The sequence below is a fragment of the Megalobrama amblycephala genome, linkage group LG21 (assembly GCF_018812025.1).
Source record: "Megalobrama amblycephala isolate DHTTF-2021 linkage group LG21, ASM1881202v1, whole genome shotgun sequence".
Taxonomy (NCBI): domain Eukaryota; kingdom Metazoa; phylum Chordata; class Actinopteri; order Cypriniformes; family Xenocyprididae; genus Megalobrama; species Megalobrama amblycephala.
The window spans coordinates 4694814-4708623 of NC_063064.1; the positions used below are offsets into that span (position 1 = coordinate 4694814).

The window sequence follows — 13810 nt, forward strand, 5'->3', positions numbered from 1 at the left end:
GAACTCACTGTGCACCAGACTGCACTGTCTGTGTGTACTAACTTTCTGCATTTAATTTAGAAAAAAGTATTGAAGTGGTTAAATTGATCATTGAATCTCATTTCCTTAAAGGGTTAGTTCACCCAAAAATGCCATTTCTGATATTAATTACTCACCCTCATGTCATTCCACACCTGTAAGACCTTCGTTCATCTTCGGAACACAAATTAGGATATTTTTGATGTAATCCAAGGTTGTTGTTTTTTTTTTTATCCCCCATAGAAAGCAATGTAATTACCATCATTCAAGGTCCAGAAAGGTATTAAAGGCATCGTTAAAATAGTCAACGTGACTACAGTGGTTCAACCTTAATGTTATAAAGTGACGAGAATACTTATTGTGCGCAAAAACAAAACAAAAATAACGATTTTATTAAACAATTTCTTCTCTACCCTGTCAGACTCGTACGCAGTTGATGCAGTTCAGAGCTTCTGTGTTTACATGCGAATGTCGGCTCAGTATTGGCCAGCCCCTGTGTCAGCATCACACGCATGCGTCATGCTGCTCACATAAAAGGCGTCGGCCAATATTAAAGGTCATTGCACATTGAGTCCGAAATTAGCATGCGAAACTTTCGCACGTTAAAAAATAAATTCGACCTCATGTTATGTCAATCGCGTTTGCACACTGCCTCCAAAACTTTCGTCCGTCAAAAAAATATTCGGATCAGGTTCGATTTTCTGCGTTTTTCGCATCTGTGGCACGCATTTTGAGAGATGTTTTGACAATTCACAGCCACCGTACGCGAACGCAAAAATCCAGAATGCCATCTGACAAGCTGATCCACTGCCTACAGCACAAAACAGCAGCACTGAATGACAAACAACGTGAGGAATACAAAGAGACCGAATATAAAGGCAGATTGTGCCAGTAGTAAAGCATCAAACTAAGCCACTGACATCCTGAAGTAATCTTTGAAACGCTCGGATAATCCCGCAGCTCCTTGATGAGGTGAATTCTCCTTTCTCTCTATGCAATCTCGGGACTAAATGGACCCAATATTTCCTCTTTCTTTTTCTCTTTTTAAGAAGAGAGGAGACAACTAATCGTGCTCACTGCTTGAAGACTTCATTTTCTATTGTTTTGCGATCATTAATACGCATCGGACTCAGTGTGCAAGGTCTCTGTGCGTGACGAATTTTTAGGATTGCGAATACGAAAAAACGCATGCGAAAATTTCGGACTCAGTGTGCAAAGGCCTTAAGTCGGCGGAGTAACCTGGAAGTGCTGCAACAAAAGTAGCGTAGGAGAATGGCAGGGAGAGACGAATTTGTTGAATAAAGTCCTTATTTCTGTTTTGTTTTTGCACACAAAAAGTATTTTCATCACTGTTAAAATAGGGCGCAGTATATAAATTATAAATGAAGAGTTCATTTGCAAAAACCGATAAACGCCATTTAAAAAAAAAAAAAATGAACTAAGTGCTGTGCATTATTCTCCATATATAGCACGTTCTGTACCCTAAATCCATTTTGTCAGAAAAGCCGGTATTGTCCACTGTCAGGCATCGCAAGTTCACGTTTCACAGCAGAAGCCGACAAGCGCCCTTGTTGTTTGTGTACAGAAACCGATAAGTCCGTTTTAGCGAATCAGCGCGCAGTATTCTGGTCAGGTGACAAGGCTTCTAGTCGCTTAAAAAAGACGCGCTAGCTGAGGGAAGTTTTGTCAAAGCTGACTAAAAGTGATTGAGGATTTATAATTTCGACTCCTGTAAGTCCTTGAACACCACGACTTACATGATTAAACCTTGGTTGTTCTTTTGCGTGTGTGTGTGTGTGTGTGTGTGTGCGCGCGTGCGCACGTGCGTGGATGCGTGTGTGTGTGCGCGCGCACGTGTGTATGTTAAATTATAAATGTGCTCCCACTCTCGCACGCTCTTTTGGCCACAACACAGAAGATGGCACACAAGGCTAATATAATATATAGTTTTTCTTAGTTACAGACCCGAACCCAAAGCTATTCATGAAACCTTAACCCGAGACCGGCCCGAAACCCACGAGTTCTTCAAGACCCGTCGGGCTCGGGTCGGGGAGCAGACCTCTACTCTGACCCTCTGCCTGTTTTTCGGACTATGACTTTGCATTTTTTCATTAAAGGTGCCCAAGAATGCTTTTTCACAAGAAGTCTAAGGTGTCCCCTGAATGTGTCTGTGAAGTTTCAGCTCAAAATACCCCATAGATTTTTTTAAATTAATTTTTTTAACTGCCTATTTTGGGGCATCATTAACAATGCACTGATTTACACTCGGCGCCGCCACCTTAAATCGCGTGCTCCCTGCCACACGAGCTGTCGACTATATTACAGCGCATTCACACAGCTAATATAACCCTCAAATGGATCTTTACAAGATGTTCGTCATGCATGCTGTATGCATGCTTCGAATTATGTGAGTAAAGTATTTATTTGGATGTTAAAGTTTTATTCGGAGTGAATTTGAGGCTGTCCTCCGTGGCTAACGGCTAATGCTACACTGTTGGAGAGATTTATAAAGAATGAAGTTGTGTTTATGAATTATACAGACTGCAAGTGTTTAAAAAATGAAAATAGCGACGGCTCTTGTCTCCGTGAATACAGTAAGAAACGATGGTAACTTTAACCACATTTAACAGTACATTAGCAACATGCTAACGAAACATTTAGAAAGACAATTTACAAATATCACTAAAAATATCATGATATCATGGATCATGTCAGTTATTATTGCTCCATCTGCCATTTTTCGCTGTTGTTCTTGCTTACCTAGTCTGATGATTCGGCTGTGTGCAGCTCCAGACGTTAACTGGCTACCCTTGTGTAATCCCTTTCATAATGTTGGGAACATGGGCTGGCATTATGCAAATATTGGGGCGTACACCCCGACTGTTACGTAACAGTCGGTGTTATGTTGAGATTCGCCTGTTCTTCGGAGGTCGTTTAAACAAATGAGATTTATATAAGAAGGAGGAAACAATGGGGTTTGAGACTCACTGTATGTCATTTCCATGTACTGAACTCTTGTTATTTAACTATGCCAAGGTAAATTCAATTTTTTAATCTAGGGCACCTTTAAACTGCAAGTGGATCCTCACGTTCTGTGTTCATTACCGTCTTTTTGTAACAATAATGAGTAAATAATAACAAAATTGATAATTTTAAATTTTAGCCTTGGGTAATGCAATGTTTGAAACACTTAAAAACAGCATTAGAGTAACATTTGTAACACAAATATATTTTGTATCTAATTCAATGACATAAATTTTAAAAATGGGGCTTAGGTGTAGGCTACAAATTAATACATGTATTAAGTGATTTTTATATAACATGATATTCTGGCATATAGGCCAAGAATACCAAAGAATTTCCACTGTGGTGCAGGAAACCACTTTAAAAACATGCTTGAGTAGGCATATTACCATAACCTGCTATTATTCACTTCTACCATATCCTTCCACTCATCTCTCTCTCTCTCTCTCTGTGATTCTCATTTATTCAACACACTAGATAGCACACAGAAACAGTGCATAGACAAGGAAAGTTTAATCCACTTTACAGTTACAAATGTTTTAAAAATACAAATCGTTGGCGCCAATATCGAGCAGTACTCCATTACAAATAATACAGTAAATACCTATGATGCACTGCATCCATACAAATAATGGCTCAAAACAGCTTTTACAAGTCTTACAAAAAGGCTAAACACAGTATGTATATTCTAATGGTTATACATATTTACACAACATACTGTCATTAATATATATATTTTTTTCAAATCAAATCAAAGACTACCCTGAAATACAATTTAAACACATTACGGAAATTGACATAAATCTCATTTTGGTTTAGAAATAGTTTGTTTAGATGTTTAGAAAGAGAAATGAATTGATCTAACTTCAGTTTTAAGACTAATAGACTAAAATTAGCAAGACGTTTGTTTTAAAGAGTCAAGCCCTTGAAATTCATTTTGCATATTTACTAAGGCCAATGATACAAATGTTTGGGTTTGCAAATATATTTTAGGAGTGTGGAAAAATGGGGTTCTTTTTTAATATGCAGAATGTAAATCCAATATCGTTGCTATCCTGAGTTACATTTTCACACCATGTTCATTCCCAAACTTGTTCCAAGATACTGTTCCAAAAGAAATAAAGAAATGCAAACCACAACTTCTGTAGAAAGCATTCAGAAGAGAGGTAGCTATCAACTCTTTCTTCCTGTGTCACAGAGAGCAGGGATAGTCAGAATGGCATACTACCATACTGTGTGCAGTACGAGTAGTGAGAGCGGCATGTACGGAATACTGACCTCCTACCAAAACGTGCGGTATACAGCAGAGCACACTGCATGAGATAGCCTGCTATTTCCCACGATGCAATGGACAAAGTATTTTTTGACACTTTAGTTTTAAATCTAATTTTGTCTCATAGCTAAAAAGTTACACAAAACTGAATTAGAAATGCATAATAACATTGCTAAACTGTTTCACAATCCATTTTAAATTATATGAGGCAGTATATAGTATATAATGTGAAGTACGCAGTACACGGCACACTTGTATTCCACTCCGAACACAGCTGGTTTATGATAATCATGACCCCGTTCTCTATCGTTGGTTCCATGGTGCCATGTAGCCAAGATTTGTTTTTTTTTAGAGGTTTACATTGATCTTAAATTTAAGTAGTAAACTTTTATTTTTTTTGCACTTTACATTTAACAATAGCATATATTTCTGAGTAAACATATCAGTGTATTTACAATAATCTTTTTATGTATGTACATAAATCAACACAACATGCTTAAATCATTTGCTTCTGACTATATCAACATATATGTCGTCGTTTCCACTGTCTCAACCACAATCACTTTGCAATCTGTGCATTACTGTGCAAAATACAATCAATACATATATTTCTGAAAACGCCACAGCATGTAAAGGGCTACCACAGCAACAACTGATTAGTTCAATTGAATTTATTCGTTGACCCACCATCTCACAATGGCACCTTGATCAATACAGGAAGTCTGCGTAAGCAACACTGCAGGCAAAATCACATGACAGAATGTTCTTCACCTTGCCTTTCACTATAACCGTTTTATACTTTAATTTCATCCTTCACCACACATCTAAAATAAATTCAGAAAGCAGATACAGATATAGAACAAAATCAATAATTAAATTAACCACCATTTGTTTTCATCTTATAATTGGTTATTAAAATATATAATTCTTAGTTTTTTTTTTTAAAGTAATAAATCTATTAGTAAACAGATCTCTGCAGATCTTTGAAAGCCGTTCAGCACCAGAATGAAAAGTTTAACCCATGGTTCTACCTATGTTGTGATGAGAACCTTCCAACAACCATTCCAAACATTATAGACAGATGACAAATTGTCTATGAAACTGCTGTCACAAATCAAGCAGCACTGGGACTTACATGATATTTGTATGATACTTTTACAATATCAATAAATCTACAACATTTGGTATCGTTTGAAAATTTAGCACTATATATTATGTTCATTCAAAGCAATTAACAGCATATATACACTTTTGAAAATAATCATATACCCTAAAAACAAAACAAAAAACTTTCAATGCATTATGGAAAACCACCATCTTCCAACAAACCTGTGGAAAACTCATTCCGCAAACATCTGGAGATTCCTATTTTGTGACTTTTATGAAACAGCTTTTCCATCTAATTTTTTTGCTTTTTAAACTTCTGGATGGGGGTGAATGAAAACAAAACAAAACAATAAAATTGGAGTCAAGTCATACATTCATGTCATTTAATGAGGTTACTTTCATACATGTTCCAACATTGAAAAGAATCCAAATTGTCAAATATAGTTAAATAATTTGGACCATAGCCTCGTAGTGACATGTTTTAGGTATCCTATAGGTTTTTTTCCTTGTAAAACAACCATTCAATATATCAAAATTCTCTGATTTCTATTCCTCCCCTGAGTACTTTTAATGTTGTAATAGAAAGGGGTTTGCAAAAAAAAAGAAAAAAAGAAGAAGCTTTGCAGTATTTACAGGATGGCAGCATTAAACGTTAGACATTTACAAAGCATCCACCGACAGTGCATAGCTTAGAATAGCCGTATATGCCTTGTAGGTGAATTTGACGGTAAACAGCTGTTTTAACGTGTCCAGCATTCAACAGTCCCAACTGAAAAGATGAAACAAAACATGTTTGAACAAATAAAAAAAAGTAAAACATTGATACTGAATCCATGAAGGCACCACAGAAAACATCTGAAGCGAGAAAGACGCTCTTAAACATACTGACAATGAATTTATGAACTGTTGAGTAGACTTAGTGTGCAAAAAGACGTTAAATGTTAAAAAAAGATGTTTCAAATGCAGACTAAAATATAATTTACACTTAATCAGCACTTCTTATGGAAGAGCAAAGCAACTGAGATGTGGCAACACAACGAAAATGTCGAAACTCGTGGATGTAAAATCTTAGTTGAAAAAAAAAAAAAAAAAAAAAGAATATTTAACAATTTTAAGGTGAGAATTTAAAATGGACAATTTTAGCATAACCTAATCCAAAATTTATGTGTATTAAACTAGGCCACATACTGTACCAACAGCCACTGTGGCAAGAACTTGCATTTTGAATTAAAAAAGAAACAGGCCTGCATACTTTTAGTTTAGGAAAAGAAAAATGAAAGTAGACGGTGTTGAAAAATCAGTTAAACACTGTCCAATCTCTATCCAGCCCCACAAAAGCATATATTACCCATGAAGCGCCAGTGGCAATCTTCTCGTCTCTTTTCTTTTCGAACTCTCATTAAACAGAATCCCTCCAATGGAATAGTAGTGCCCCCATTCCCACCTGGGTTCTTTACACTGCAGTGCCTCCAAGTGGAGGCACCAGGATGCTGGAGCTACTCAGTATTCCTGGCCAGACTGGGGGTGTGGCAGGACTCCAGTGGAAAAACAACAGTCAGTCATTGGTTAACGCAGGATGATTGACACTCAGACCCGACTAGTAGGATGGACATGGTAGGTGCAGTTCTGGATGTCATTCCCTTCGCTGACACCCTCAGAACAGCCACTATTTTCTCTATGCAGAGCTAAGAAAGAGAGAGAGAGAAAGCTTAGCACAAAATCTAACATTTCTTTTATTATTTAAATTTTCATCCCAAATTCTCCCAAAAAGGTCACCCTTATCACTGCAAATATTAACTGAAATTAATTTAATTTTTTATTACTAATTTTTTTTTTTAAATATTTACATTATATGGTTGTATGTGTACTTTAATTTATGCTGATTTAAATGATTTAAAATTATTTTCAATACTGTATTCCTCTAATGAGAATGAGATTTTTTGCATATTACAATAATAAAAATTATATATATATATTTATATTTTTTTTGTTTGTTTGTTTTACATTACAGTAATGAAACTTTGAAGGAAAAATGTTTGAATAAAAATAATGCAAAAAAAAAAAAAAAAAATCAATGGTATTAAAATAGGTTTTGCTGTATTTATGCAAAATATAATTTCTGTCTTCCTTTCTTTTTTATATTATGGGGTGAAATATGTTCTGGCTTGACTAAAAGTTGTTCCAATTCTGATACAAATATACAGATACAGTGCTCAGAGTAAATGAGTGCACCTCCTTTGAAAAGTAACATTTTAAACAATATCTCAATGAACACAAAAACAATTTCCAAAATGTTGACAAGACTAAGTTTAATATAACATCTGTTTAACTTCTAACATGAAAGTAAGGTTAATAATATAACTTAGATTTCACATTTTTCAGTTTTACTCAAATTAGGGTGAGGCAAAAATGAGTACACCCCACTACAAAAACTCCATAATTTTTAATGACGGCACCATGTCTTCTAGGCATGGAATGAACAAGTTGGCGACATTTTGCAACATCTATCTTTTTCCATTCTTCAAGAATGACCTCTTTTAGAGACTGGATGCTGGATGGAGAGGGATGCTCAACTTCTCTCTTCCTCATAGGTGTTGGATTGGGTTCAGATCAGGAGCCACTGAATCACTTTCACCCTGTTCTTCTTCAGAAATCACTGTCATGTTGGAAACGACCAAGGGCACGGAGTGAGCATCTTCTCTTTCAGTATAGAGCAGTACATGTGTGAATTCATGATGCCATCAATGAAATACAGTTTTGAAGCCATCAGTTCCAAAAACATTTATCTCGGTCTCATAACTCCAGAGTATAGAGTCCCAGTAGTCTTCATCTTTGTCAGCATGGGCCCTGACAAACTCTAGGCGGGCTTTTTTGTGCCTGGGCTTTAGGAGAGGCTTCTTTCGTGGACGGCACCCATGCATGCCATTCCTCTGCAGTGTACGGCGTATTGTGTCATGGGAAATAGTCACCCCAGTTTGGCTTTCTACTTCTTTCGATAACTGCAGTGAACTTGCATGCCATTTTTTCTTCACCCCTTCTCATCGAGGTGTTAACTTCCATGGACAACCTGGAGGTCTCTGTGAGATGGTTGCAGTTCCGTCTTTTTTAAATTTTTGTACCACTTTTGCTACAGTATTCTGACTGATAAGTAAAGCTTTGCTGATCTTCTTGTAGCCTTCACCTTTCTGGTGTAAAGAAATGTTTTTCTTTCTCAGGTCTTGTGACATTTCTCTTCCATGTGGTGCCATTGCTGACAGCATGAAATGGGAAGGGGTTTTAACACCCTTTTATAGTCAACTGTCTGCTGGACACCTGTGTAATGAATAATTAGACTCACATGTGGTTGAATTCTTGTTAAATTAGACATTTGTAGTCTAAAATGTAGCTTTGCTTCAGAGACTTTCAATGGGGTGTACTCATTTTTGCATCAGCCTAATTTGAATAAAACTGAACATTTTGTTCTCTAACTTATATTATTAAGCTTACTTTCATGTTAGAAGTTAAACAGATGTTATATAAAACTTAGTCTTGTCAACATTTTGGAAATTGTTTTTGTGTTCATTGAGATATTGTTTAAAATGTTATTTTTCAAATTTACACTGAGCACTGTATATGATGGACAGATATATGATAGCCATTGTGGTTTCAGTGTAAATATTTGGTTTGCTTCAATATGGCAGTTAATGGTAGTGTCTGTCTGGATGAAAGGGCATGCAAAAACACAATAGGAAATGTAAATGTGACATGTTTAGATACTGACAGCTCTCTTCCTCTTCTCCCTCGGGCAGCAGCAGCTGTCCGTGGCACGGGCTGGGCAGGGTGGACTGCATTTGGCCCTCCTGACTGGTTCCCAACTGCAGCCTGCGCATGTGACGAACTACAGCTGTGGCATTAAATGCTTGCTGTGTACGATAACAAGAGAAAGAAAATCAGAAACCACGATTTTCACCTCTAGTTTGCAGTACAGTATATATATAAAAAACATTAACTTTCTCAGATGAGGTCCTTCCACACTCATATGCAAGGATTTACCTTCCACTTGCTTTTGGCAAAGTTCTTCTTGATTTGGGCACTGACAGATTCATGGATGTTCTTATCCAACGCTGTGTCTCCAGCGATCCTGAAGTACAAAACACATTTATGTTCAAGTTTCTTTTGTTAAGTTTCCAGTGTCTCACTGGTTGTATATAGTTGCAAGAAAAAGTATGTGAACCACTTGCAGTATCTGTGAAAATGTTAATAATTTTAACAAAATAAGGGAGATAATACAAAATGCATGTTATTTTTTATTTAGTACTGTCCTGAGTAAGATATTTTGCATAAAAGATGTTTACATATAATCCATAAGACAAAAAAAAAAAGCTGAATTTATTAAAATAACCCCATTCTTAAGTATGTGAACCACTGATTTTTGGGACCTGGAGATTTTTTCTGAAGAACAGAGCTCAGTTTAACTGCTCAGAATAAACAAGAGACTCATGAACAACCATCAAACAACAAAAAAACAGTCGTGGATCATCCAGGTAACCGCACACATTATTGAGACTCAATGGTTCACAAACTTTTGAACTGGGTCATTTTAATAAATTCAGCTATTTTTTGTCTTATGGATTATATGTAAACATCTTTTATGTAAAATATCTTACTCAGGACAGTACTAAATAAAAAATAACATGCATTTTGTATGATCTCTCTTATTTTGTTAAAATTTTGCACATTTTCACAGATTCTGCACGTGGTTCACATACTTTTTCTTGCAACTGTACGTGCCAATAAAAGCAAAATATCTTTTTAAGTTGCCAATCTGCTCTTTTAAGGCAACAGTTCATCCAAAACGCAAAGCTATGTTATCATCTATTCCCACTTTTGTTCCAAAGTCGTACAGCTTACTTTCTCTCTACATTTTGAGAAGGTACAGTAGGTAGTCAACCATACCGTATATATATGAATGAGATTTTAAAGCTGTGACAGATTTTCAGTGAATAACGGCTTAAAATAATTTCATGTATTTTTTCAATGTTTATTATAAATGATTTATCCGTGTGCAAAAAAAAAAAAATAGCTTAAAAGTCAGTATAAAATCAAAATTGCTGATTCTTATTTTTTAATGAAATGTTGCAGTGTATATTACAAATGATTTATCCCTGCACATATATACATATTTTTTTTTTTACATTTCGCCTCGTAATCTTAAAAAATTAACTCCTTTGTTAAAATTAACTTTTAACAAAGTCTCTTCTCTGATGACATGTATCACATGTAGTACTTCTTTTTGGTGATTTATTGTCATTTTCTGAGCTCTACAGCATGCACCCCTCTATTTACTTTCACTGTATGGAAAAGAGCAGCGTAAGTGATATTCAAAATATTCCTTTTTTGTTCCACGAAAAAACGTTATATGGCTTTGGAACGACACAAGGGTGAATAAATGATTCTGTTGGAAAGAATTCCACAAGCTCTAGATCATTTGTAACAGTGAAAGTTACTCATAGTGTTCTTGGATCCATTGACAGATATTTGAAAGGTTGAATGGTGATGGTTCATGACAATGTCTCATTGCCTTTTCAAGCAGTAAAATCACAACATTTGGTAACTATAAAAGTTATGGCAATATATATCTGTATGTAAGCTATAATTTTTTAAATTGCTGCATGAGAGACTACAAAACACAAAGTATTAAAGTGCTATATGTGAGATTTACAGTATAACTGTTAAAGATCAGTCTCAGTGCGGAGTCTGAACTCATACCATGGGTGTTGAAGAGCCTGTTCACACGTGTAACGCTGGCTGGGATCTTTTTCCATTAAATGCACAATAAAATCTTTGGCTGAGAAAAGAGCACATTGTTAAAGTTAAGAACATGACATAACTGTTTCCATAATGTCATTGAGAAACAAAGAAATTGTCAGAGAAAGAGAAAATAGATTTAGTTTTTAACTCCCGTAAAATTTCCCAGACATAAATGTAATATTTTGACTCTACGGATATATTCGACAGCCATTATAGTTTGGTTAAAAAAAAGCATGAAAAGTCATGTTTTATCAACAATAAACTTCATGAAACTTATGAAAATTAAATATTACAGAAAAAGTGTGTGCTATACCTGAGTCAGAGATATCATCCCAGTATGGTGAATCAAACTCATACTCCGCCTTCAGGATCTGCTCAAAGAGCTTGGCATCATTCTCATCGTAAAATGGCGGATAGCCACATAAACTGAGAAGAGACAGACAGATGGTAAATCCAGTTGAATTCTTGGGAACAAATTCAGTTCAGGTACAACATAGGAAATTATAGATGAAGACACAGAGAGGAGAAAAATGTAAAATGTAAAAGCAGCGGCAGTAGTCACACTCACAGGATGTAAGCGATGACCCCGATTGACCAGCAGTCCACTGCTTTACTGTACGGCTTCTGTGCCAGGACCTCAGGAGCTGAAGATCAGAGTGAATGGGATCTAACATCAATTCACACATTTATCAGTTCAGCCCTTTCTAGCAAGTAGACCCACTGGGTAGGAAAACTTTACAACTGACAATTTAACCTGATAAATTGTGATTAATTATATAAAAATAACATGATTAATTATTCCCCTTGACCCATATGTAAATTCTCCAAATAACTGAGGTACCACCTCACTTCAAATATTGCTATGTGCAAAAAATTGCAATTAATTAACTTACTGCCTTTGGGTCTCCAAACCAAATTAGGGCTGTCAATTAAAATAATTTTAATTAGTAATTAATTTATAATTAATATAATTTATTATATTATATTAACACATTACAATTATTTTAATTGACAGCCCTAATTTGGTTTGGAAACCCAAAGGCAGTAAGTTTACCCAAGAAACCCAAAAAAGGATCATCGTCACCACAATGCAATTCCATGACTTTTGAGGCAATATTCATGACCTAATGTTCCATGAAAGTCTATGTATACATGTAAAATAAGAAAAAAATCTGATCAGATTTACCATGGCGTATCTTAACTCAATGAATGACTATTGATGCTATTTGTTTGCTTGCTTTAATAAGTAAATAACTGCGACTGTGCCAGATGTTACTCCACTCCAGTGCTCGAAGTGGCCTTCTATATTTAAATCTTTAACGTACCTTCACTTTTTTTTGCATACCTGCACTTCTTACATGTTGCCGGTACTTTGCCACTCAGAGTAAAAGCGAAAAAAAATTTAAACCACAAGTTTTATTTTAGGTTCAAGCTGTCTCAATATCAGCATGGCGGAGTTTAGTTTGTGGCAAAACCTTTTACGGTGCTTCCATTATATTGTTTTGTCTTATACTGTATGTGATAATAAAATAAATATATGTGCTATGACGTACATTCGTGGAGCGCATCTCAGCAGCTCAGTTAACAAACATCTCTGCATATGCTGTGACTTTGGGCTGCTTGTAACATTCATCTGAGAATGCATCGTGTGCCATTTCACCAGATTTGTAACGCAAGTCATTTATAAACCTAAGCCAACACAGGTGAATACTTCAATATGTTTCTAAATATGTGCATTCTTGTTCATCGTGATTTCAAAACAAAAGTTTAAAACATTGCTCCGAGTTTGCATGTTTTGATGTCTACATGTTGTATTTCTATCGTAAAGAAAAGGCCAAATATTAAAGATAAAGTGAAGTTTTGAATGAAATGTTGAATTAAACAAGGATTTGATCATGCTGTAAAGTGTAACAACAACAATCACCAGGCCATTGGTCCCCTCTGCAGGCATTTGTTATAATACATAAGATGATTACATTTATATTATGTACATTACATTATGTATTTTAACAGTGCTGTTCAATAAAACCATATGATACTTGCTTTTGATACTTTATTTGAACCAATTACTATTGCCTCATTGTTATTATATCTATTTTAAGTCATTTTAAAGACTATTGTTCACTTAGGTCTATTTTTATTACCACACACAGACACACAAAATATGATTAAATCGACTGATTACTCATTTACCAAGAAAATAAAAGTTGGTCACAGCCCTAGATTAGTTAAAGGTGCCGTAGAACGTCTTCTTAAAAGATGTAATATAAGTCTAAGGTGTCCCCTGAATGTGTCTGTGAAGTTTCAGCTCAAAATACCCCATAGATATTTTTTTATTAAATTTTTTTAACTGCCTATTTTGGGGCATCATTAACTATGCGTCGATTCAGGCTGCGGCCCCTTTAAATGCTCACGCTCCCTGCCCACGGAGCTCGCGCTTGCCATAAACAGTGCATAAACAAAGTTCACACAGCTAATATAACCCTCAAAATGGATCTTTACAAAGTGTTCGTCATGCAGCATGTCTAATCACATAAGTATGGTATTTATTTGGATGTTTACATTTGATTCTGAATGAGTTTGATAGTGCTCCGTGGC

The 13810-nt window shown here is 35.6% G+C and overlaps 1 protein-coding gene across 4 annotated transcripts in view; it reads right to left on the reverse strand.

Annotated features, from left to right (window-relative positions):
• Positions 1–4971: 4971 nt before the first annotated feature.
• camk1b (calcium/calmodulin-dependent protein kinase Ib) overlaps positions 4972–13810 on the reverse strand; it is a 66930-nt gene continuing 58091 nt past the window's right edge. For all 4 annotated transcript variants that reach the window (XM_048172106.1, XM_048172105.1, XM_048172104.1 and 1 more), the window contains 6 exons: positions 11781–11856; positions 11526–11638; positions 11171–11249; positions 9455–9542; positions 9183–9324; positions 4972–7107 (listed from right to left, as the gene is read on the reverse strand). In XM_048172106.1, the coding sequence (XP_048028063.1) occupies positions 7010–7107; positions 9183–9324; positions 9455–9542; positions 11171–11249; positions 11526–11638; positions 11781–11856 (596 nt within the window). In that variant the 3' untranslated portion in view covers positions 4972–7009. The remainder of the gene's footprint in view (positions 7108–9182; positions 9325–9454; positions 9543–11170; positions 11250–11525; positions 11639–11780; positions 11857–13810) is intronic.